Source organism: Bidens hawaiensis, unplaced genomic scaffold (genome assembly GCF_021521415.1).
Source record: "Bidens hawaiensis isolate Kalapana, Puna unplaced genomic scaffold, B.hawaiensis_p1.1 tig00062840_1, whole genome shotgun sequence".
In the NCBI taxonomy this organism is placed as follows: domain Eukaryota; kingdom Viridiplantae; phylum Streptophyta; class Magnoliopsida; order Asterales; family Asteraceae; genus Bidens; species Bidens hawaiensis.
Genome location: NW_027501281.1, coordinates 30185 through 54684, shown reverse-complemented (window position 1 = coordinate 54684; position 24500 = coordinate 30185). Strand labels below are relative to the sequence as shown.

At 34.7% G+C, this 24500-nt stretch overlaps 1 protein-coding gene and 1 long non-coding RNA gene across 2 annotated transcripts; one reads left to right on the top strand and one right to left on the bottom strand.

Annotated features, from left to right (window-relative positions):
• Nucleotides 1-430: 430 nt before the first annotated feature.
• Nucleotides 431-3166, top strand: LOC143603814 (uncharacterized). The gene is made up of 3 exons (XR_013148141.1): nucleotides 431-484; nucleotides 1021-1508; nucleotides 2455-3166. It is a non-coding gene; the product is annotated as an uncharacterized LOC143603814 (long non-coding RNA).
• A 7223-nt stretch (nucleotides 3167-10389) lies between these two features.
• Nucleotides 10390-15918, bottom strand: LOC143603812 (uncharacterized). Its single transcript, XM_077080505.1, has 6 exons — nucleotides 15688-15918; nucleotides 15352-15544; nucleotides 13898-13984; nucleotides 12614-13003; nucleotides 11459-11633; nucleotides 10390-10808 (listed from the first exon to the last, which is right to left on the bottom strand). The coding sequence occupies exons 1-6, from the start codon at nucleotides 15747-15749 to the stop codon at nucleotides 10390-10392; spliced, it is 1326 nt and encodes a 441-aa protein (XP_076936620.1). The 5' UTR covers nucleotides 15750-15918.
• Nucleotides 15919-24500: the final 8582 nt, after the last annotated feature.

Genomic DNA, 24500 nt, shown 5'->3' with positions numbered 1-24500 from the left:
GTTTCGTGAATTCGTAGACATCGCGATTTAAATCCCTTGACATGGCGTGTTTGGTTTGATAGAGAATGAACTGAAACTTGAAACTAATTCAATCAAATCTGATGCTCATTAGAATTCAGGATTCCTCCACGTCGCGTATTGAGAGGGGTCATCTAAGTGCTTGTCGCGTAAAGCGATGGACACTAAAATTTTTCAGATAACTATAACTCTTTGCATATCACGACGAGGCATGAATAAAAATTTTGTTTTCCACCAAAAATACAAAGGCGATTCGCGGCGATGCGAGCGTGCAAAGTGCACCATTAAAGCACTTCACCGTGCGCGTCGAGTGATTTTGCTTCGCACCCTCGATAAGAGCACTGAGTGTGTCAAGTGAAGGTTGAATAATTTAGTGACAAGTGTGTACAAGTGGAACCAGTCAAATCACAACTTATTATTAGGGTTTTCGATTAATCTCAATCTCCATCATCGCTTCCAGATTCTGGTATTTGTTTTTATTCAATTACAATTACTACATACATACATATTTGTTTTTAATAATATTACAATTAAGTCATCAACAGAATCATAATTGATTAGTTGATACTTAGCGAATTCGAGTTATCAGATATGTAGTTGATTATTGTTTGCAGTAATCATTTTACTATTTGGGGATTTTATTATTATGCTCCATTTTTCATTTATTTGCAGTAAAGTTTTGGGGTTGATAGTTGTTATCATAGCCTCAGATTCTTATTAACTTGTAATGATTATTGTTTGCAGTCATCGTATTTCTATATTTTATTTATTTTTTGAAGATTTTGGGGATCTGATTGGTATTGCGCCTTTTTTACTTGTTGGTTTGATTTTCTGTTTATGTTTTCAATTAGATGAAAGAATAAAAAAACGGAGAAATGTTAGCTATAGGGTTTTGACTGATAACCATGAAGTTGATTGAGTAAAGAAACTATCTATCTAGTTATTAATTTGTTATGAGTTTGATCAGCTTTCTTATTTCTAATTTTGCTTTCTGTTCAACAGTATTCATAGGTGAAATGGCAGTGGCATTTTCACAGTTTTCATCATGGTGGTTGTGGAGCGAAAGCATCAAGATACAAAGATCCACAACAGACCCTCCAACAATTCATCAACAGCATCTGACATAAACATGTTGGAATTCGACAACTTAAAGTTCTCATCAGTAAACGTCGCCTCTAAAAGGGTTAAACGGAAATGGCAGAGTCGAAGAGAACGCAAGCTTGATAAAGAATATGATGTCGTGTTGGTTCCCTCTGATGGTGGCTGTTTATCTGGATCGGAATCGGATGACTCTGACTGGTCAATTGGATAGTTAGAACCACATGGTGCTGGTTTTTGCAGTGATGACGATGATGATGATTCAGATGATAGTTTTGCTGTGCTGGTGCCATGTTATGGTCGTGGTCGGAGTGATGTTGTTAACGAAAACAAATCTCCGACCGGCAAGTTTAATATTGCGGTTGGACACGTGCCAGACATTTATTCTGCTGGTTAGTCTTCTTATTCATGATTCTGCTATTTATTAAGATTAGGTGCATAATTGTGTTGTATTTCAGTCGGTTAGCATAAAAAAATTATAATCAAACAAATAAGAGTACACTATTACCTTTTTTATATAAATGGTAAATAAGAAATTTGTTAGATAACTTAGATTATAATTATCATATCCTAAGTTACTAATTTGTGTTTTTATATATATGTTTTGGAGTGGACAGACCCATTCACAAATATAAACGTCACATGTTTTTCGTATACATGCAACACATCTATATTAGTACTTTGTTTACGTTCCCTCATTAACTTCATTTATGCTCCTTCGCTTAAATTCATTTATGTTCGTTAATTTACGTTTCTTTAAGTTCTTTCATGTACGTTTGCTTACATTGTTTAGGCTATTAAATTTAGTCTACTTTAATTAACTTTTTAGACGCAACATATTGCTGTTTCATGTTTACTTTTAATTGGTTTTAGCTAGGTTATGTTCGGTCATCTATGTTTATTTCTTTACCTTCGTGAATCGTTCGTTTATACTGTTAATGAACGAACATAAACGAACACGAACAAGAAAAACTTTATTTTCTTAATGAACACGAAGAAAAAACATTGTTTGTTTTATTGTTCGTGTTTGATCGCTTGTTCTGTTAAAGTTAAAACGAATGAACACGAGCATGCTTCGTTTGGTTTGTTTATAAGCCCAACTACAAAACCAGTTTTAAGTAGAGAACTGCAAGAACCGCGTCTGACTTCATGTTTTGTGAATCTGTTTTAAGGGAGATTGAGTGGTAAATTTTGACTAGGCAGGGGCAAAACAGGACATCCATTGTAATGTGATGCTCATAGAAAGTGCATCAAGACATCTTTATATAAAGTCTGATATTATTTCAATAGCATAGTTTTCATAACTTATGAACAAATGGGGCACTTGTTTATTTGCAGAGAGTGAAGCTTACATGGAACAATGGCTGTCATCCTACAGCACAACTGAGCTGTCCACGTTAGCCCATTAACTGTAAATATGTATCTATATGTAAAAAGATATTGGTTTAGCTTATGTGGTGGTGGTGCTACTACTACTAACTATTGTTATTTCGGGTTTAAAATGATTATTATTCGTGACGACGAGAAACAGATCAGTGTACCGAGAATACTGAAGCTGTTAAGAGACGGGCAAAAATGAGTTGAAGATTGACTCATTTTGTCTTCAGATTAGCATTGATCTGGTAGAAGAATCAACTGGACTAAATTAAAATTTGTTGGGTGGTATCAGGTATGTGATGTGATGTAAAATATTTGTATGATGATGTATATATGCATGGAAGTGAGGGTGAAAAGAAAAGCAATTTCTAAAAAAAAACAGAAGAAAACTATTGATAACAATTCTTGTAAATTTGATTCTAAACTGAATGCATGCTGTGTCTTTTTTTTATGTAAAGCCTTAGTTTGTCCCTGTGGTTTTTATAATTTATTATAACATATTTGGAATGTAAAGTTGGAAGGTGGATGCACAAAACCGGTGTTTGGCCACAATCTGGTTCGGTTTCTGATAAAGAAAGTCGGTTTTAGCCTGAACCGGTTGAAGTGTAAAAAGATCGGGTTGGTTTGAAACAGGTGTTTATCTAGTTTGGTACGATTTTGACTGGTTCCAACAGTTTCAACTTTCAATGCAGGAGCATACAAAACCAATTACAAACTGCCTGTTTAGTTAGATTCAAACCAGTTATATCCAACCTGGTTTTAAAATCAGTTTCGAAACTGTTTACTGACCGTTTTGGATGCGTACCTCTACTGCTCTACCGTTGGGCGGATAAGTGTGATCAGACTGGTTCTAGTTCCAAAACGATTCTAATTTGGGTCAATAAAAGTCAAAACCAGTTCCGATTTCAAACCTATTTTGTCGAGCCATTGGTACAAACTACAAACTGACTCCAAAATATGTACACTCAAGATTCAAGATTGATGAAACCGGGATAAAAAGATAAAATATCAAGTATCAAAGCAAAAAACCGCTAAACGCCAAAAGGTATATGGTGGAAGATCAATTGAGCAAGTTTTATAAATGGTAAACAAAGTTTAAAATAAGATATGTATAATGCAAAGTCTTACAATTGAAAACGAAGTTTTGTAAATATAATGTTAAATTTAAGACTTCAAAAAATTTTCACAACTAAAATGTTTATAAAACAAAAATAAGACCTCGGAAACTTTATAAAACAAGTAAAACTGTGTTCTTTGTGACTCGAAGATTGAGTGGGCTGAACACATCTTCACAACTTGTGTGGTTGCGTCATTGGTTTGGCAAAACATCAGTGTTTGGTGCAAGTTGGCTCCTGTTGGAGCTTCATTTTCAGGTTGGTTTGAAGGTCGCAAAAAGGATCCTTTTAACGGGATCGTTATTCTTGTTTGTTACAGGATTTGGAAAGCTAGGAATGAGAAATTGTTTGTAGGCAGAGATCAAAATTAAGTCTTTGGGTAAAAAATAGATGTAATTTCAAGTCGTTAGAATGGAAACATTACATTAATTCTTCGACCATTCTAACGACTACCCATAAGTAGAGATGATCAAATAAACCGGTTCCTGGAACCGAACCGGTGGACCCGAACCGGAACCGAACCGGTTCCTACCCGTTTTTTGTAGGAACCGGACCCTATCTGATTCAACCCGATGATCTGTGACCGGTTCTTGCATTTCTGAGTGGGGGCGGGTAGGAACCGGAACCGGTTCCTAACCGGTTCCATCCGGAACCGGTTCCTAACCGGTTCCATCCGGAACCGGTTCCTAACCGGTTCTAGCCGTTGGATCGAGTATAGCCGTTGGAAATCGTTTTTTTGGCCGTTTTTTGACCGTTGGGGTCAAAAATAGCCGTTTTTTGGCTCCCCCAAGCACCCCACTACTAGTATAAATAGGTATTTGGTGTCATGGGTTCATCACAACACTCAAAACGCAAACCCGAACGCAAAAAAATACAAAAAAACGCTATTACAACGTTTTGAGTTCTCTAATCTCTTGTTTTCTCTTCTTCTATATTCATATTTGTTGTTATGGCTGCCTCACAATCATCGGTTGGTCAAGGTTCCAACGCCGAACCAAGTTTCGTTCGTATTGTACCTCATAATCGTAATCAAGAGATTTGGTGCAATTGGATTTGGTTGAATTGAGTGACCATTCATTGAAGGCTCGGTGCAAGTTTTGTGGGGTTTATTTAAACCCACTTTCGAATTCAAATTTGAAGAAACACATCGAAAAACCGTATTGCAAGGCGTTGAAAAAGAACGTCGATTCGCAACAAACGCAAATGGATAGTGAAGGCGGAATATTTACATACCAAATTGATCGAGTTCAAGATCGTATGGCGAAGTTTGTGATTCAAGAAGCTTTGGCGTTTAGCCACTTCGACAACCCTCGCTTAACCGCCATGATTCGAGATACGCTTCAACCACAATACACTCACGTAAGTCGTCATATTCTTAAACGTTATTGTTTAAAATTGTGGAAGAAGGCCAAAGAGGTACTAATTGCATATTTTGAAAATATAAATACGGGAATAAACTTAACTAGTGATGTTTGGTCGGCTCCACATGGTATACCCGAATCTTATCTTTGTGTCACCGCTCATTGGGTAGACCCGTCATCGTGAGAAATGATGAAACGCACCATTGCTTTCGAACTCTTTGAGTATCCACATACGGGAGATAATTTGTTTGAAATTTTAGATTATGTTATAAAAACTTATAAACTAGAAAATAAAAGATTTTCAATGGCATTTGATAACGCGTCGAATAATACATCGGCGGTTGATAAATTAAAATTAAAATATACGCCGATTTGCAATGGTGTATTTTTTCACTCAAGGTGTGTTGCACATATCATTAATTTAATCGTGCAAGACGGACTTGCTTCGGATGAGGTTACATCGGTTATAAACGATTTTAGACTAATGATACATGAAGTTTTTAAGAAAAGTAAAAAAAGACAAATGGAATATAGAAAATTTTGTAAAGATACGGGAAGAAAAGCTTTGGGAGCTAATTGGGATGTACCTCATCGATGGAATTCCACTTGCATAATGTTTCAAAGTGCTTTGGAACAAAGAGAAACTTTACAAATGTTTCATTCTAGTCTTGCCGAGAATGATTTGGCAATCCCCTTTTCAAATGAGAAATGGGAAATTATCAATGACTTATCGACTTTTCTTGAAGTTTTTAAAACATCAACTACGAAACTATCGGGAACGTATTATCCGACAAGTCCCTTGGTTCTTTCGGAGTTATTTTTAATGGTTAACAATCTTAAAATCAATCAATCAATCATACCCAGTAAAATCCCACCGACAGCAGAGCTATAGGTAGGGTCTGGGGAGGGTGGGATGTAGGCACACCGTACCTCTATCCAAAGGAATAAAGAGGTGGCTTCCAGAGAGACCCTCGGCTCTAAGAACATGTGTATGAAGCAAAAAAAGGAAATCAAAGTTTAACAGTTATATAAAAAACTACTACTAATTATAATAATATTAATAAAAAGGTCACAGTTTAACCGCAATATAAAAGCTAATAATAATAATAATAAAGTATGTAAGGGAAATACCATTATGGTATGTGACCTAAATAAGTTAAGTCTAAGCCCTAAGGTATTCAATTCTCTCTAAAAATCCTTAACTTTAATTCTACTTCTCCACGAATTCCTATCCTCAACCATGTCCTCAGAGAGGTTTATGTCTATCAAATCATGCCTAATCCTCTCATCCCAAGTCAATTTCGGTCGTCCTCTACCCCTCCTCCCCTCTATAGTAATGTTTTCTACGGATCTAACAGGATTCGTCGTCTGTCTTCTCTTTACATGTCCAAACCATCTCAATCTCCACTCTCTTATCTTGTCTGCTATGTTCGCCACCCCTAATCTCTCGCGAAGCACAACGTTTCTTATTCTGTCTAGCCTTGTGTGCCCACACATCCAACGTAGCATTCTCATTTCTGCTACCTCCATCTTCCGCACTTGTGCCTTCTTGATGGCCCAACAATCTGTTCCATATAGCATTGCAGGTCTAACTGCCACCCTATAGAATTTTCCCTTCAGATTAGTCGGGAAACTCTTGTCGCATAATATACCTGTGGCTGCTTTCCATCTACACCATCCTACCTGAACTCGGTGGGTCACATCACTGTCTAATTCCCCATCGCTCTGTACAAATGATCCTAAATACTTGAACTTCGTTACCTGCGGGACCACCTGCCCTTCAATTGTGATGTGTGCGTCTTCACTGTCGTTTATCTCACCAAAATCACAGTGTAGGTACTCCGTCTTAGATCGGCTAATCTTTAAACCTTTTGTCTCTAAGGTTGTTCGCCACTCCTCAAGCCTCATGTTTAGATCTTGTTTTTTCTCAGCAAGTAACACAATATCGTCTGCGAACATCATGCACCACGGGAGAGTCCCCTGAATCGACTTTGACAACTCATCCAAGACTACTGCAAAAAGAAACGGGCTCAACGCTGACTCCTGGTGAAGACCTACCTCTACAGGAAAGAAATCAGTATCCCCCACTGGCGCACGGACACTTGTTTCACTCCTGGTATACATATCCATAATTATCTCTATGTATTTCCTGGGCACTCTTCTACCCTCCAAGCACTCCCAGAGCACCTGTCGTGGCACACTGTCGTAGGCCTTTTCTAGGTCAATAAACACCATATGTAGATCACGCTTCTTCTCCCTATACTTTTCCATTAATCTTCTTATAAGGTGTATTGCCTCTGTGGTGGAACGCCCCGGCATGAAGCCAAATTGGTTGACCGTAACCTGAGTTTCTCGTCTAAGTCTAACCTCAATCACTCTTTCCCATAGCTTCATAGTATGACTTAGTAGTTTGATTCCTCGGTAGTTACCACAACATTGGGCGTCTCCTTTGTTCTTATAGATAGGAACTACAACGCTGCTCCTCCACTGGTCTGGCATCTTACCTGATTTGAGAATACTATTGAACAGAGTAGTTAACCACATGACTCCTTCCTCCCCCAGACACTTCCACACCTCGATGGGTATGTTGTCTGGGCCAACCGCCTTAGACCTTCCCATCCTCCTAAGTGCGTCCTTCACCTCTTCTCGTGTGATCCGTCGGCAGTAGCAGTTATTCGATTGTTGTCGATGAAAGTTTGTGTTGTCATGTTCTTCTTGGTAAGCTCTCCCATTGTTAAAAAGATTGTGGAAGTAGGTTTGCCATCTTAGCTTGATGTCCTGCTCCTTGACCAGTACATGCCCATCTGTATCCTTTATGAACTTCACCGGTCCTAGATCTTGCCTTCTACGCTCCCTGGCTTTGGCAATCTTAAACATAGCATGTTCCCCCTCTTTTGTTTCTAGACTTTCATACATCCGTTTAAAGGCCGCCTTCTTTGCTTCCGCCACTGCCTTCTTTGCCTCTATCTTGGCCGTTTTGTAGTTGTCCCTCAAATCCACTCGCTCCTCCTCATTTGTGCACCTCATTAGCTCCCTAAAACATCCTTGTTTGTCCCTTATCTTGTCTTGCACTGCGTCATTCCACCACCAAGACTCCTTATGCCCACTTGACTTTCCTGTTGTGACCCCGAGAGTCTCCTTTGCTACTTGGATGATCTTTGTCTCCATAGCTTCCCATATATGAGTTGAGTCCCCATTTAGTCGAGCCCGCGTATGCAGTATGAGTTTATCCTTAAACAGAAGGAGATTTTCGTCCTTCAAATTTCCCCATTGAATTCTCGGTGTACCTTTCTTCTCTCGAACAGTCAGCTTATTTCTGAAGGCTATATCAGTCACTAGTAGTCGATGTTGGGTCACAACTGCCTCCCCAGGTATGACTTTGCAGTCCTTCCACCAACGTCGGTCTCCTCACCTCATCAAAAGGTAGTCAATTTGCGTGTCGCGTCCGCCACTGCTAAAAGTGATTAAATGAGAATCTCGTTTCCTAAAAAAGAATTTATAATACCTAGGTCATGTGCCACCGCAAACTCTAGAAGATCTGTTCCGGTCTCATTCCTATCACCAAAACCGAAACCCCCATGTACGGCTTGAAAACCATCGTTAGCCTTACCAATGTGTCCATTAAAATCACCTCCTATGCAAATCCTCTCCCCCCTAGGTTAACAATCTTAAAGAATTTGAAAATAAAAGTCCAATGTTTTCAAACATCATATTACCAATGAAGTTTAAATTAAAAAAATACTTTCTTGAATTGCCACCGGTTTTTACTTGCGCCGCCGCTTTAAACCCAATGTTAAATGTTACGGGGGTTGAATGTGTGATAGACGAAATTTTTTCAGCCTTAGATATGCATGAAGTTGACCCAAACTTTTCAACAGAGGCAAAAAAATATTTTAACTTGAATTTTAAATTTATGTATGACTTTTATTTAAATAAATATGGGTCAAACATACACATGCCTATGCCGGGGGGGGGGGGGGGGGTCTTCATCAAGTTCAAGTGATACTAGAGTACGAGATCCCATGATTAGCCTTATGAACACCGTTCGCAACGTAACGGCTAAAAAACAAAGGGGTAACACCCCTTCAAGCGAACTAGGAAGGTATAGTGCAAATGATTACTCTACCGGTTTATCCGAAGAGGAATATGGCACTTTTGATGTTTTGGCTTGGTGGAAGGTAAAGGAAACCGAGTTTCCGATTCTTGCCACCATGCCCGTGATTTACTAACCGTCCAAGCTTCTACGGTAGCTTCGGAATCCGCTTTTTCTCTTAGTGGCAGGGTAATATCGGTGACAAGAACAAGACTAAATTCGGAGTCGGTGGAGATGTGCATTTGCTTAAAGGATCACTTGGACTCAATCGATCGTATTCAACACGTAACCACTCTCGAAGATGAAACACCACTTGATGTTCGAGTGCACGACGAACAAGAAGGCATTTCTACAAGTAATTCCGAGGAAGAAGTCGCCGCTCAATAATTACGACGAACAAGAAGGCTTTTCTAGAAATAATATGTCACAACTTTATATTTATAAGTTTAATGTTTTGTTAGTTTGTTTTTGAAGATTTTAAAACATGTAACCTTTTTTTTTTGAACTTCTTAAAGTAAATAAAATGAATTTTATGTTAATTGTTTTTTTTTATTTTTCATGTTATACAAATACGAATCGTAGTTTAGAATCCAAATCGCAAACGAAAAACGAAAAAAAAAAAAAAAAAATTTTACACTGTAACCGGTAGTACAGGAACCGGTTTAGGAACCGGTTAGATAGGTTAAGGGTCCGAGGGTGGGAGAACCGGTTCGGTTCCCTAACCGGTTCGAGCCTGGAACCGGTTTAAAATGGGGTTTTGAATATAGGAACCGGTTAGGAACCGGTTCCGGTTCCTAGTCCCAAACCGTTTTGAACATCTCTACCCATAAGATAAAAGAAACAGTAAAAGTTTTAAAGTAATAAACAAAATAAATTAGTTTTCCTTGCTCTTACAAAACCCACATAATCAATCAGTAACGATTTTTGATTTAAAATCAACTTTGCACTATTTACGACATATTATTTGTTTGTGTTTGCCCTAGAAAAACAAAAATGGATCCACCGTTAATTATTGTATAGTATGTAACGGCATGTGATATTTATCTTATCAGAGAGACAAGTGATTACTACCACAATTAGTAATGAACTTTAGCGAGATATTGTAACAGTAATATTTACTTATTGGTTAAAAGAAAACACCAGTGAAGAAGAAAATTAGAATGCAAAAAATCCCATAAACAAAACAAATATTTTCCCATTAAAATGAATGCAAAGCTTCTTTCTTAAGACAACTTGGTAACAAAATTGTATGCAACAGACAACACACAAAAGCAGATACTTAAAACTTCCTACAAAACTCAACACAAGAATATAAACCATGCTTCTTTCATAACTCCTTTTCATTCTCACGAATACCCATAACCACACCCTTTTCTGATGTTTCATCTTGTTCACCTTTTTCCACCATCTTCCCTGATGTTTCTTGACTGCTCACTGGATTTGGTGAATGCAGGTCACGGAAACTGGAACCACACGTTTTAATGTGAATGGCCGACTTTAGCTGCTGCTTCAGTATAGCTGCAGCAGCCGACGGGGTCGCGATGCGGGCCCCAGCAGCAACTGCAGCAGCCTTTACAGGATCTGCCCCGCCAACAAGACTTCTTGTTGATGCTTTAGGTAGGATTTTTGGAAATGTTTTTGCTGGGGCACAAGGCTCTTCATTGGACTGATCTTGAACAATGCTGGGAGTGTCGTGCATCATAGGACGCATGGAAGTGATGCTAGTGATGCCCGATTTTGTCCTACCTGCTTTAGATTACAATCCCAGATCATATCAGCAATTGTGCCGGGTTTACGGGGTTGAATTAACACGTCATGTGCTTTTATTTGTGTCAGAAACATCAACCCTAACCCGCAGACACTTAGAATCTGAACACGACTTGTTTGATTGGTGACTGATAACCAAGTTGTAAATGTGGTAATTGAGTTGGCGGGTTGTAAAAAAGTAGCTTAAACGGATTAGTGGGTCAATCTGTTTAACTAAACGGGTTAACAAGTCAACCTGAACATAAATCGTTTAAACCCATTTTAGACATGTTATGCAGATCAACCCGAACACCCATTTAACTGAACAGGCCACCCCGAACACGACCCTCTTTTTAAACATTTCAGAAATGCCAACCCAAAACCTGATTAATATCGGGCCATGTCGGAAATTGCCACCCATAGTCAAAACGAGAAGGGTTGGGTTAACTAACATGTACACACTTTTTGTTCAAACATCAACATTTATATAACACAATTTAGGAGGTTATACACATTAAAACTTTAAATTAAACAAATTTAACCCGTTCCCCTTTTAGATAATAGTTTTTTTAAGGACATGTTTAAGATATAACTCAACAGAAGGTGAAAAAATTAATGAGATGGATTTAACAAACATAAAAAAGTTTTACCGAGTGAAGATGCCTTCAAACTATTGCTACCAGGTTGATCAAGAGCCATATTTAGTGCCCTCCGAGCTGCCAGGTGTACCTCGGAAAGTTGTGATCCCGTCTTCACATTCGAGTTATTCGATACTTTCGGGTTATTTGGGTTGCCATTTCTACGCTTCTTAATAATGTTCCACCTCTGCAAATCATTATTTCATGATAAGCAAGTCAAAAAGTTGACCGGCTAGTGGTACTATCTTAACTTCGAACTTACACATTATTTAAGAATTCAAAACTTCAAGAAAATCTGAAATAATAATATTTATGATTACTATAAAATAATAATAAAACAATTTCAAACTAAAGTTTCAAAAACTTTTAAAAAATATAACCTTTATTAAGCTTGAAAAGAATGCAAGGCGCCAAGACACAACTTATTAACTACTCTATTTATTTTATTATTTTCATGAGAATATGACAGACAGTAAACAATTGAATATGATAGTGTATATTATAAAATCTAGTTAATACATAATATTCTAAATAAAATATATTAAACTTTGAAATTTAACAGTTTAGAACTTCAAGAAAATCTATTTTTAACAGTTTAGAGGGGAGGAGGGGTAGAGGCCGACCTAGATTGACTTGGGAGGAGAGGATTAGGCAGGATTTGATAGACCTAAACCTTTCAGGGGACATGGTTGAGGATAGGAGTTCTTGGAGACGTAGAATTAAAGCTAAGGATTTTTAGGGCGATATGAATTATTAAAGGAGCTACTGTTTACCTTATCTTGGTCGCACACCATTATGCTATTTTAATGTCATATATTATATAGTTTTATTTATTAGTAGTTCTAATTTTATTCCGGGCTATTACTAATTATATTATTGTTAAACTTTAATTTCCTCCTATATCCCCTCAAACATATTTTTTTAGAGCCGAGGGTCTCCCTGGAAGCCACCTCTCTACCCCATCTGGATAGAGGTACGGTGTGCCTACATCCCACCCTCCCCAGACCCTACTTATAGCTTGCTATGGGTGGGATCCCACTGGGTATGATTGATTGATTGATTGACAGTTTCTTTTAATTACTCTATTTATTATATTATTTCATGTAAAAAAATATGAAAACAAAAAATTGAATACATAAAATAAACAAATTTACATAAAAAACGAACCTGAGAAAGCTGTGAAGCAGTTCTCTCACCCTTAAAATCTCCCTTTAAAATATTTGCCCAATTTCCCTCACCACATTTCTGAACCGCTGCAAACAGCTCCATGTCCTCCGCCTCCGTCCATGGGTTTCTTTTCCGGCGAAGCGGCAGGTTGCCTCCGCCGCCACCACCGTTAGTTTTATCCAAATCTTCTGTAGATGTCGCAACAACTGATGGTGGTGGCAGTGGCTGCTTTTGCACACAAACTGGAACTGTAATGTTGATCCCTTTTAAACTACCACCGGGCTGTTGACTTTCTGACGAATTTATGGTTGACTTTGTGGGTATGTTTATCATCAATGGAGCCTCGATGGTCAGCCCCTTTTCTAAGCCCGAATCAGAAGCTAAGAGTACCTGGAGTATGGAAAGTAGAGGGTCAAATATGGTTATAAAAGTTAAGTTATTTGAATAAATTACACTTTTAGTCGTTTAGGTGTATAGGAAGTGTTTCAGATTTTATCCTTAAACTAAGGAAACAACAGTGATTGTCCTTTCTGTTAATTTGCTTACATGTTTGTCCTATCCACTAACGAGAATTATTTTTTTTCCATTAAGTTCAGTCATGTGCATTGCACATGAGGGCAGTTTCGTCTTTTTACCCTTTTTGATGAAAGCAATAAAGATTAAATCTTTTATGGGGATTGGGGCTCGCCTGTTTTCTTATATAATGTTTGTTTATTAGTTTTTAGTAAGTTAGTAAATATTTTCTTTTTAAAGGGTTTTTTTTTGTGAAATGGGGAGATAAAAGAAGGAAAGAAAAAGACCATTCTGCCCTCACGTGAAGGTCACTTGGCCTCATTTAACATCTAAATAGACGGGCTTAGGCCAAACGATGAAATATGCAAAAATCTTTAAACATAAAGGACAATTACTGGTATCTCCGTAGTTTAAGGACAGAATCTGAAATTTGGTATAAACCTAAAGAACGAAAAGTGTAAGTTACTCTTTTAATTATTATATCATTTATTGAAAAATAAAATAGAAGGTTTTATGCAATCTACATACACTTTGTGCGAATCTCAACGTGTTTTGACCCACTTGACTAATTTCCTTTAAAGCTAAAAGTTTTAATTTGACCTATTGTGACCCGTTAAAACACAACCTCAACTGGCGGATTCAAAAGTAACTTTTTAATTTGCTTATCATGTTACTACAGAAACATTTAAGACATGGTAAAAATTGTAAACGAGCAAACAGAAGTAATTAATATCATGTTGATGATAACTACATTAATAATATTATTTATACCTTCACACATGCGGTAGCCTCCATTGAAGCCTCGTTGTTCACAGGTGGAAAAGCTTCCAGCTCATATTCCAAATCACTATCATCATCCTGCCAATCGGTGGCTTAATTTTAATGAATAAAGACTTGATGCAAATTTAACAATTAGTGTGTAATATAATATGCTGGTATGTGGTGATAACATTGGCATCCAACAGTTATAAATAATTTATACCCAAGATTCAGTTAAGATCCGAAATGGTCATGAACAAATTACAGATAAAACAGGTAAACCATCTATATTTTGTAAAAAATACGAATCTTAAAACAACCTTAAAGACATAGTGTCTAAGTGAAGTCGCTTAGATCCACATAATAACATTCTTATGCATATAATCAATTATCCTCTTTGGTACATTAGTCTTTCCAAATATGTATGCTACATTTGTTGACCGTGAATACGTATAAAACTTTTCGAAAGTAATCTAGTATGCATAAACTGATGGTTGCAAACAGCCGAACACAATTTAATCGAAAACGTGAAAAACTAAACATAAAATCTACCCAAAAACCACAAATAGGAAAAATCTAGGATAAATCGTATAAAACCGTATGCTATGATTCGTGGGCTTTTTGCATCAATGCTATAGCAAGTAATACAAGATTCAAATTCACTAATGAGATTTTGCCATCATGACTTAAAGGTATGTAACCCGTAGCCATTCACAAACTTCTTAAATCGAAACAGTATATGTTCTTAAATCATAACAATGACATGAAATAATCAGGGTTGTCATGTCTGACTTGTTTAACAAACAAGCCATGTTCAGGTTGACATGTTTAACCTGTTTAATTAAACAGCTAGAATAATAAAAACCGATATTTTATGATTTCAACCCACCAACCCGTTTACAACATGCTTAACTCATAAAATATAATTACAGCTTTATTATACAACCCGTCTAGGTTTTATATAAATTCAACCCACTCAACCCATATATTATAGCATACCAACCCATTTATTACAACTTGATTATACAACACGTCTAGGGTTTATATCAATTCAACATGCTCAACCCATTTACGACCCTTTTAATTACAACTTTATTATACAACCTGTCTAGGGCTAATATAAAGTCAGCCCACTTAAACCATATATTATAACCTGCCAACCCATTTATGACCCGTTTAATTACAACTTGATCATATAACACGTCTAGGGTTCATACCAATTCAACCCACCAACACGTTTAATTACAACTTGACCATACAACATGTCTAGGGTTCATACCAATTCAACCTGCTTAACCCATATATTACGAGTTTATAGCCCACCAACCGTTTAATTACAACTTGATTATACAACCCATCTAGGGCGGCTCCTATATCAATTCAACCCGCTTTATTTGATTACAACACGTTCATATCAATCCACACCCGTAACCGTTCAGGTACAATTAAACATAACCGAAACGTACCAGCGGTTTCGCCGAATCCTCTAACTTTGCAAGCAACTGATCACGATACGCCAAATGGCGCCAAAGCATTTGGTACTCCCTAGGGCTCGTTATACCGGTTTTCGTTCGCCTGACCAACGAATTCCAGTCAATTTTGACATCCTGCACCTGACTCACTTCTTGAAGCAAAGCTAAGACAGTTGCAGCCGTGTACCTTCAAAACCCACAAAAATAAAACCTTTATTCGACAAAAAGATCCCACTAAACATCATAAAAACATCAAATTCAGCTTCCCACATAAGATTTCACAAGAAAACAATCAGAAAGGCACAATCTTGATCCGTAAAAAAAGAAAACCTTTGTAAGATGACAGATGCATCTTCTTCAGTGATGGTACCCTTCTTTGGATTCTTACCCATCTGGAAACCAATTTGAAGGAATTGGATAAAACCCTAAAAATTATGAAATTGACAAGGGTTTGTTTGTGTTTGATTTGGGTTTCAGAGTGAAATTGGAAGAAGAATTAACTGGATTTTGGTGAAGAAAAATATATGTGATTTTATTTTATGTGAAAAGAAACGCCTCAAACGGTAGGTTAAATAATTATTATTTTCATGCTATAAATAGAAGGTAAACATTAATCTTGGAATCTTTCTAAATCTTTTATATAAAATGCTCAAATATGAAAAATATCAAACAAATCGTTTTGTTAAAAGGGTGTTATAAGATACTCAAAGCAAAACTAAATGCAACATATTTAAGGAAAAATAGTGCAATTTGTTAAAAATAGCCGTTTAAGGTCACTGTTAAGCAAATGATGATTCTACTTGAAGGATACGATATAAAGGAATTGAAAAGGAGAAAACAGATATATGTGCCATATGTATGTGACAAGTAGTTAACGTTAATTGTTCCAACATATTTATGATCTTTACGATTAACGATTAACATTGTTAAAGTGTACTAGTGTTTAGCTCAAGTGAATTTACTGATTTGTAATACCGCTTTTTAACATTTATATGGTATTTGATTAAAACTCATAACTTATATAGCTTTTTGAAAAAAACCATTCAAAAAAATTTAAGCAGGATTAGTTAAAACCTATAAATACACTGAATTACATACAATTTTCAATAAAACTGACCTCATATTTCAGGAACAAAATGCACGTGAACTTTATACGCATAACCATGTGATAACCCTTGTAGATTTTTCTAAAGTTGTGCATTGAGTTCGCATAAATGTCGCAATAACAAAGCCACTAAAAAGATGTACTAAATTAACCTAATTTTGCTTGGGGAACCATAACATAACAATCAATATTTGCAATGGAGTGGGTGTAACTTACAATAACAAGGAATTCATTCATAATAAATACAAAACAATACGTTACCACAATTACTTAGATCTAAGATATACAATGGGAATGATTCGTTTCGTACACTAGGGAGATATGCTTGTATGGTTAGGGATCTTGGCGATATTACACTTAGTTAGTTGGCAGGTCCACTACTTGTGTCATTCTCGTTTAACAACAAACACTTTTAATGTAATGTTCGCATTAAGTTCATATACATATGTGCTGAGACTGAATAAGAACTGATGATGTGCAAAATCTATACAACTGTTTATGATCAGTTCTTCATATAATAAAGTACTGAAGACAACTACTACAAGTATTGATTCTCCTTATGGGAAGAAAAACTAAAGAAACATGTGATGATATCTGAAAGAACCGATGATGCAAAGTAGTGATGACTGAAGTCTTAAAGCATTGAAGACAAAAGACCGACAATATACTGATATATAGAAAAACAACTGATTCACTTATAAGTTGTTGGACTTATTAGTTGTTCTTTGTTATGTATCACTTGATTAAGATTTGATGTTTGAGTATCGTCATTAGATGTTTTACTCACAACTTAAAATGTCACTTTCGAAATTTTGTTAGCGTGTTAGATGTCATTGTCATAGTAACGTAGGCTTATATATTGTACTTTTAGTTGTTTGGCTCATCATTGTTCTATCATATTGTAGGAGAAATTCGGTGATCATTTGTTGAGGAGGAGTTACTACTATGTTTTAATTCAATTTAATAATGGAAGCATTTGATATCATTATGCTTTGAATTCATTTGTGTTTATGTTAGATTTTATTTCCTTCGCAATTAGTTTAATTGAACTTTAGTTAGTTGTGATTTGCAAACACTTGAATCCCAATAGTATATTTTTAAAGCCTACTTTTCACTTGTATCCTACTATACTATTAAAACAATTGAGATTGGGTCTACATGGTCCTTATCTATTGGTCTATTCTCTTTGTTTCCAAATATATCATATACTTCTCTAATTTTCTTAACAATTAAATAAATCAAAAAAACATTCAATTACCAATAATTAATATAACCATTTAAGTTTAAGAATAAGAATATAATTACAATTCCAATCTACTTATACTATTAAAGCAATAACTTTTTTAAATACTTGGCCTTTTACTATTTGTCTATTTTCTTCATTGCCAAAAATATCATGCACTCTTATAGTTTCTTCCTAATAAAAAAATTCATAATTCTATTTAAAATCCTTTTACACATACCCATTTAAACATTTTATAACCCGTTTACCCGATTTTAATTTATTAACCACATCCAATAATACTCACATTTGATCTTCATCCCATTATTTTTGTTTAATTTTAATGGTAACATCTCTAATTTAATATGAGAATTTAAGTAGATTGAAATCGTTTTTTTAAATATAATGTGTTTCTTAAATTAAATTTCAGTTATATCAAAATGTAACAACCTTCCATTATTACAAAGAAAACCGTAATAGGTTATCAATCAATTGGTATTAATGGAAGGTTGTTACATTTTTTGACCTCCCAATATATACTTTCATTTTCACTAACGAATTCACATATTCACACATCCTCATCGTTTCAACCTCTTAAGCATGTAACCTTTGTTTTTGTTATTGTTATTATTAGTATTATAATTATTGTTCAAACCATATGAATATCAATTTAACATTATGTTTGTGTTGTTTTTTCTAACATCATAATGGAGTCACAAAGCATAATCATGTTGAATGACTTGGATGCCCTCAAGAATGATTATATTCTCAAGGTTCGGATTTATAATATTATGGCGTTTGAAGGACAATGGATGCTTTTTACTATGGCATTTGATATTTAACGTCTTGAAGGTCTTTCATGTAGTAATTGATTTTCTACTACATTTATTTCTTATAAATGCAGCCGGTGAGTTAATGGATGCCTTTCATTTCAAGTTGTAAGGATTTACATAGGTTGAGGTTATGAGGCATGTCTCATTCACAAAGGATATCTAAGTTATACATTGCATTGGTCCAAATACCATGCAAATAATATTCTCTTGAATATTTAGTTATTTTTGAATTACACTTTCTATGTTGATTACAACCTAACTGAAAACAATACAAAACTTTACTACATTTTTATTATGTTATCGAACCCACATTATAATTTGATTATTCTTGAATTAATACCAATTGATTGATAACCTATTTTTAAATTTTGTGGATAAGAGCAAGCGGGATTGTTTTTTTTTCGACATATAAAAGCTAAATTTATCGTTATTGTTGTTAATATGACTACTACAATAACTATTATTATTTGATTTTTTTAGGAAATATGGTGATAATCAGTTAGAAATTGAGTTTTGGTTTATCATTTTATCAAGGTTATATTGGATTAGGATATTAAAATCAAAACGGTTTGTTTTTATGTTTCAATATATTTTGTTTAGAAAACACATTGACTTCGTTATTTTGAATGATGGCATTATTAAATTTCCGGGTTTACATGGTTAACAAGGTAGTTTGTAACAATAACGAACTATGAATTATAATAAATATATAACAATAATAGAAGACGATTTACAACTTTTTCAAGATATTTCAAGACGCACGCTTGACTTTGTTATTTTGAATGTTGGTATTATTATTAAGCTGTTAAATCTACAATAATGACCATTTACAACATTCTAATACCTAAAATATCATTATGCTCTATGTATAGCTAATTACTTAAAAGTCAACTTAAGATTTTGTATTGTATATAAATAAAATTTTGGTATTAAAATATTACCTACATTTAAAAAGTATATGATTGAATCCTAAATTATGATACATTTTTTCATGTATCTATATTACCATGCATCTATCTTACTGGTAATGATGTCTTCTTCGTTTCAATAGCTTTTCGTGGAGTATTTCTATGGCTTTTGTTAAATATGTAATCTTTTAAGGTGTTTTTATAATCCATGTAGAATATTTTGTTGAGCCTACTTTATGGTGTTAAAAATAACTACTTTTTGATGTTTTTGAGGTTACTTATGTCTAAGATCATATTATTTATCCATATGAAAGTTGAATTTACTTGCACAAATTCAAAATTTTTATGAATTTTTTTTAAGTAACAAGTAAATTAGTGTAGGAACTGAAACATTGAAGACCCTTTTAGGAAGATTAATGTGTCGATAGTAATTTTTTTTTAAAGTATATGTAAATTGTGGTTAGGAAGTAGAATAGACATGGGATGTTATGAAAAATTGGTGAATTGTCATTTGGTTTATTGTAGACAAATGTAATCCCACTTAAAGTACTAATGACTTTCCCTTATTCGTATTCTCTATTATTGGATACTTCTGGAGTAGAAACATGTAAGTTTCTTATATATTTTTTTATTAGTTTTCTATTATGAATCAGAGATTGATTTGAAGAAAATATAAACAATGAGGATTGGTCAATTACAAAAGAGTAGTTGGAAAAACGGGTCAAAGTCAAAAAAGTGATAACTTTGACACTAAGAAGCTTAAAACAATTTATACTTTTAGTTTTTAATTTTTCAAACCGTGTAATACCAAAATTTTTCTTTGAACTATTTTTATATACTACGCGGTTTTAGTTTTATCATTTTGTTGTTTATACATTTAAGACTTACGAAATTTATATTGTTCAACCCGTGTAATACACGGGTACATAAACTAGTGATCTATTAATATAAATGGTGATAATTATATCAAACCAAAAACACTAATGGATTTTTAAGATGTTTTTAAAAAGAGGTAGATGTGTGGATGAGAGAGATTTTGATTTAGTGGAGAGATAAGAAAGGAAAGAGAGTGTATTTTTGTGTGACTAAGTGTCATGTGACACGTAAAAAATACCAACTAGAACACCCTTAGACCACCCATAGTGGTGGAGATTGAGAGGGAGGAGTGAAGGAGATTGGGAAGGAACCCCACCTCCCCCAGGTGACACGTCTCTCTCAATCTCTCCCACACCACTACACCCCTAAAATACAATTAATCTTCTTGCTGACTGGACGTCACGTTGCACACTTCTCCCCATTCTCTCCCTACCACTACGCATTGTCTTATTGGTAATGGTTTAAATAACGCACATCACTTTAATTACACAATAAAATTTCTGTTTATGTATAACAATATTCAACAAAGCTAAGCATATAAGACATTTTTGTTCTATTTAAATCATCAACTAGCTTGGTATTGGGATATCAATTAGAATAAATATACAATCTGGAGTTTACATTGTTTACTTTCTTTATAAAACACAATGCACCCCACTCAAATTTTCTTTCTAACATACATGCTATAAACTCCTTGTTTGTTAAATCGTTTTCGGGACTTCACACCAATATGTGATCACAAGAATATCATCATTTCATCGAGTATCCCAGATTAAGCTCTCTTCATCAGAAAAAATTCTTTTAAATTTATAAACAACCCATTTAGACACTTCCAACCCCATAGTTTACTAATTAACTTAATAATCGCCATACCATTTGGTAAAATGTAAGGTTAAAATCACCATTTTTCATACCTATTGCAATTAGTGACATTTTTACCATAAATTTCAATCAAACACAATTCAATGGTGATTATTATCATTGGTAAAACAATAACCCGGGCTTAAAATGATATCTAAAACCTAACTTGGAACCACATACACTAGGACTTAGATTTAACCTAATATAATCTTAGAATCGATTACAAGATAATGCAAACAAAATAAAAGATTCTATTTATGCTAAACTAACGCATCACAATAATTATACATTCACAGAAGTCAGTTAAGTTGTTAATAACACAAACATTGACAACTTTCCCGAGTAGTGACTAGCTATTTTGTCACACCCCAACCTACGGCGGAATGTTGGAGCGCAACTGATTACATAGTAGCTCACAAGACACTAATATTAAGATAGTGACAATAACTAATCATTTAATTTAAATATTCAAATACATCACACAATCCAAAACATTATCCAAACTTAACAAAATTCAAAACAAATAATAAAATTTCGATAAAAGTTGATATCTTAAAGGTATCATCTACTTACTTCAAACTTCATTCATCCAATATAAACACCTGCAATATTCGTCGTAAAAATATATACTTTGTCAACACAACGGTTGGTGAGCAAAACATAAATTTTTTGATATATATAACATAATAAATAACAATTCAATATGGATGTGGTAACTACAACAATTAATTGAAATATAACAAATAAAATCTGTTCATCATGACACTAAGGGGGTGTTTGTTTGGGTCTGAATGGACCCATTCAGAGGTAAAGGTCTGACTCGGTAAGTGATAGACGTGTTTGGTTCGTGAAAATTGAAAATCTGAATGGTTCAGCAACCTCTTAATCGTTCAGTCTCAAAATCATCTCTGAACCATTCAGAGACACATATACCCTTCACCTCCCCACCATCTCCTCTCCGTCTCCTCTTCTTCACCAGAAATCATCAACACCTCTCTTCTCTTCCGCATCGTCTACCACCACCGGACCCCAAACGCCAATTTTATTCCTGCTCCATCGATTCTATCCTCGTCCATAAGCAGGTTCTATCTCTATTTCAGATTCAACTGATTATTTCATTCTCAATGATTTTTGCTTAATTGATTTATATGGGATCGATTTATATTTAGTTGATTCAGATTCAATCCGATACCTCACACTTACTTCATTCAAAATTGTTTTTGCTTTCTTTGATTTTATAAGTTTAGTATTTTAGGATTTTGATTTCTCTTATTCCCACTGATAATTATTGTGTTAATTGAAACTATTTAACAACTTGTTAATTAGCTTGCTTGATGAGTACAATCTGTTTATGGTTGTAGGTTTTTTTGTTTAATCAATAGTTGGCAAAACTATGGGGTGATCATTGTCTTTTGTCACCGATTCGGACTTCGTCTTCTTGGTATGAACCCTAATTTTTTATTTATTCTATCTTATTTTTTGTTATGATTTCCTCTCTGTTCTTCATGCATTTTTTAGTTTTTTTTTGTCGGAGTTATTGAATTCAATTTGTTATGATTTCCTATCTGTTCTTCATGCATTTTTTATTTTCCATTTTAGGGTTTGGTTTACATACATCGGTTTCAATTGGGTTATTGATTTTTTTTGTTTTCTACAAGAACACGAAAAAGGTCCCGTCGATTTTGCTATTGTAACAGGTTTGAACAACATGATTACAAGAACAAATTTACCTTCGATCTTTCGCTCTTATAGTGTTTGTTTGTTTGGTAATCAGGTATAGGTTATTGGAAAACCTTATTAATAATAAATCACTAAGAACTTCATTTAACAATTGACAAGTAAAATCAACTTATTTTGTCATGCTTTCAACGTGTTGTTGTATTTACCCAGGTCCCAGTTACTTCAAGCACAAGTGATCTCAAGTTGCAGCTGTGCTTGGGTTCATTTGACAACAAACCAATGGTGGATAGCATGTCTCATGGTTATACAGCCCAAATAAACAGTCAATTGTCTAAAGAAAGGGCTTGAAATCGTTAGCGAGGCAAAAGAGGCAGCCATCAAGGTGGCAGCGCAAAAGAGCGTCAAACCAAACTCTAATGGTGGTTTAAAACAAGATTTTGATAGCACAAGACAACAATATGATGTCGTTATGTAACCATTCGAAGAACGTTGGATCCACTGCAACACGCGATGTCATTTACTAGTTTTAGTTTAATTAATATGTTGTGGAGCCTTCAGTTTTTTTTTAATAAATGTTAACATGTTTGTTTTGTTTGTATATTGTTTTTTAAGGTAACCTTCATATTCTTTTTTTAACTACAAAATTTTGTGTCACTGTGACAATTACCTCTTTAATTGTTTTTGTAATTTGTTCTTCTTATGTGTTATTTAATTTATTTGATTGTGATTGGTAGTTTGGTTTAACATAAATTGTTGGTTTGCTATTTTTTAATATGTATTTTGTTTGTTTGTAGTTTGGTTTAATTTGGTGCAACTTATTTGGTAGATTGTTTGTTCACGTGCTTGTTTGCTAATAATTCAGAAGGGTAAATTAGTCATTCTGTATAGTTATTCAGATGTCCAACCAAACAGCACTTACTCGTTCAGCAATTATTCATTCAGATACTCTTAACCATTCAGACGTCTTACTGGTTCAACACTTAATGGTTCAGTGTTTGCCAAACAGCCCCTAAGTCAGTTACTAAGATAAATGTATGATCATACTAATGAGGATGAGAATGAAGATGAGGCCACAAACAATATAACATTTAAAAATTAAACACGTTGACAAATAATCATATAATAATTAATAAGCAATTACACATAGACACATTATTATGAATTGTGGTTGAGGATTCATTTAAACTAAATAATATAATTTGTGGTACGCATGTTACTCCCAAAATAAAGCAGAAAAAGGGGTGTGGATTACTCATCTTAGAAAGTTGGCGAGTAAAAGAAAATAAATAATTAGAAGAAAACCCTCTTAAGCGAGCTGACCAAACCAAACTTGAGAAACCCCTATAATTCAAATATTACAAATTTAAAATTAAACTAAAATGAATAAGAATAAATATTAAAATATGAGATTTAACATAACAATAAAGAAAACAAACTTCAGAAAACAAACTTTAGTGAGTGTTCGGTTCGGTTCGTAAGCGGTCCGAATGTCGTTACGAGGTCGAATTCGGATCCAACACACCCAAATCATAATCATAAACATAAATTATTGAAAAGTTAGAAGCTAATCCGGGTCAATTCTTAGTGAAATTGAAAATCCCCAATTAGTTCATGACATAAACCCTAGATTGAGTTTGATTAAACTGAACATGAAATCC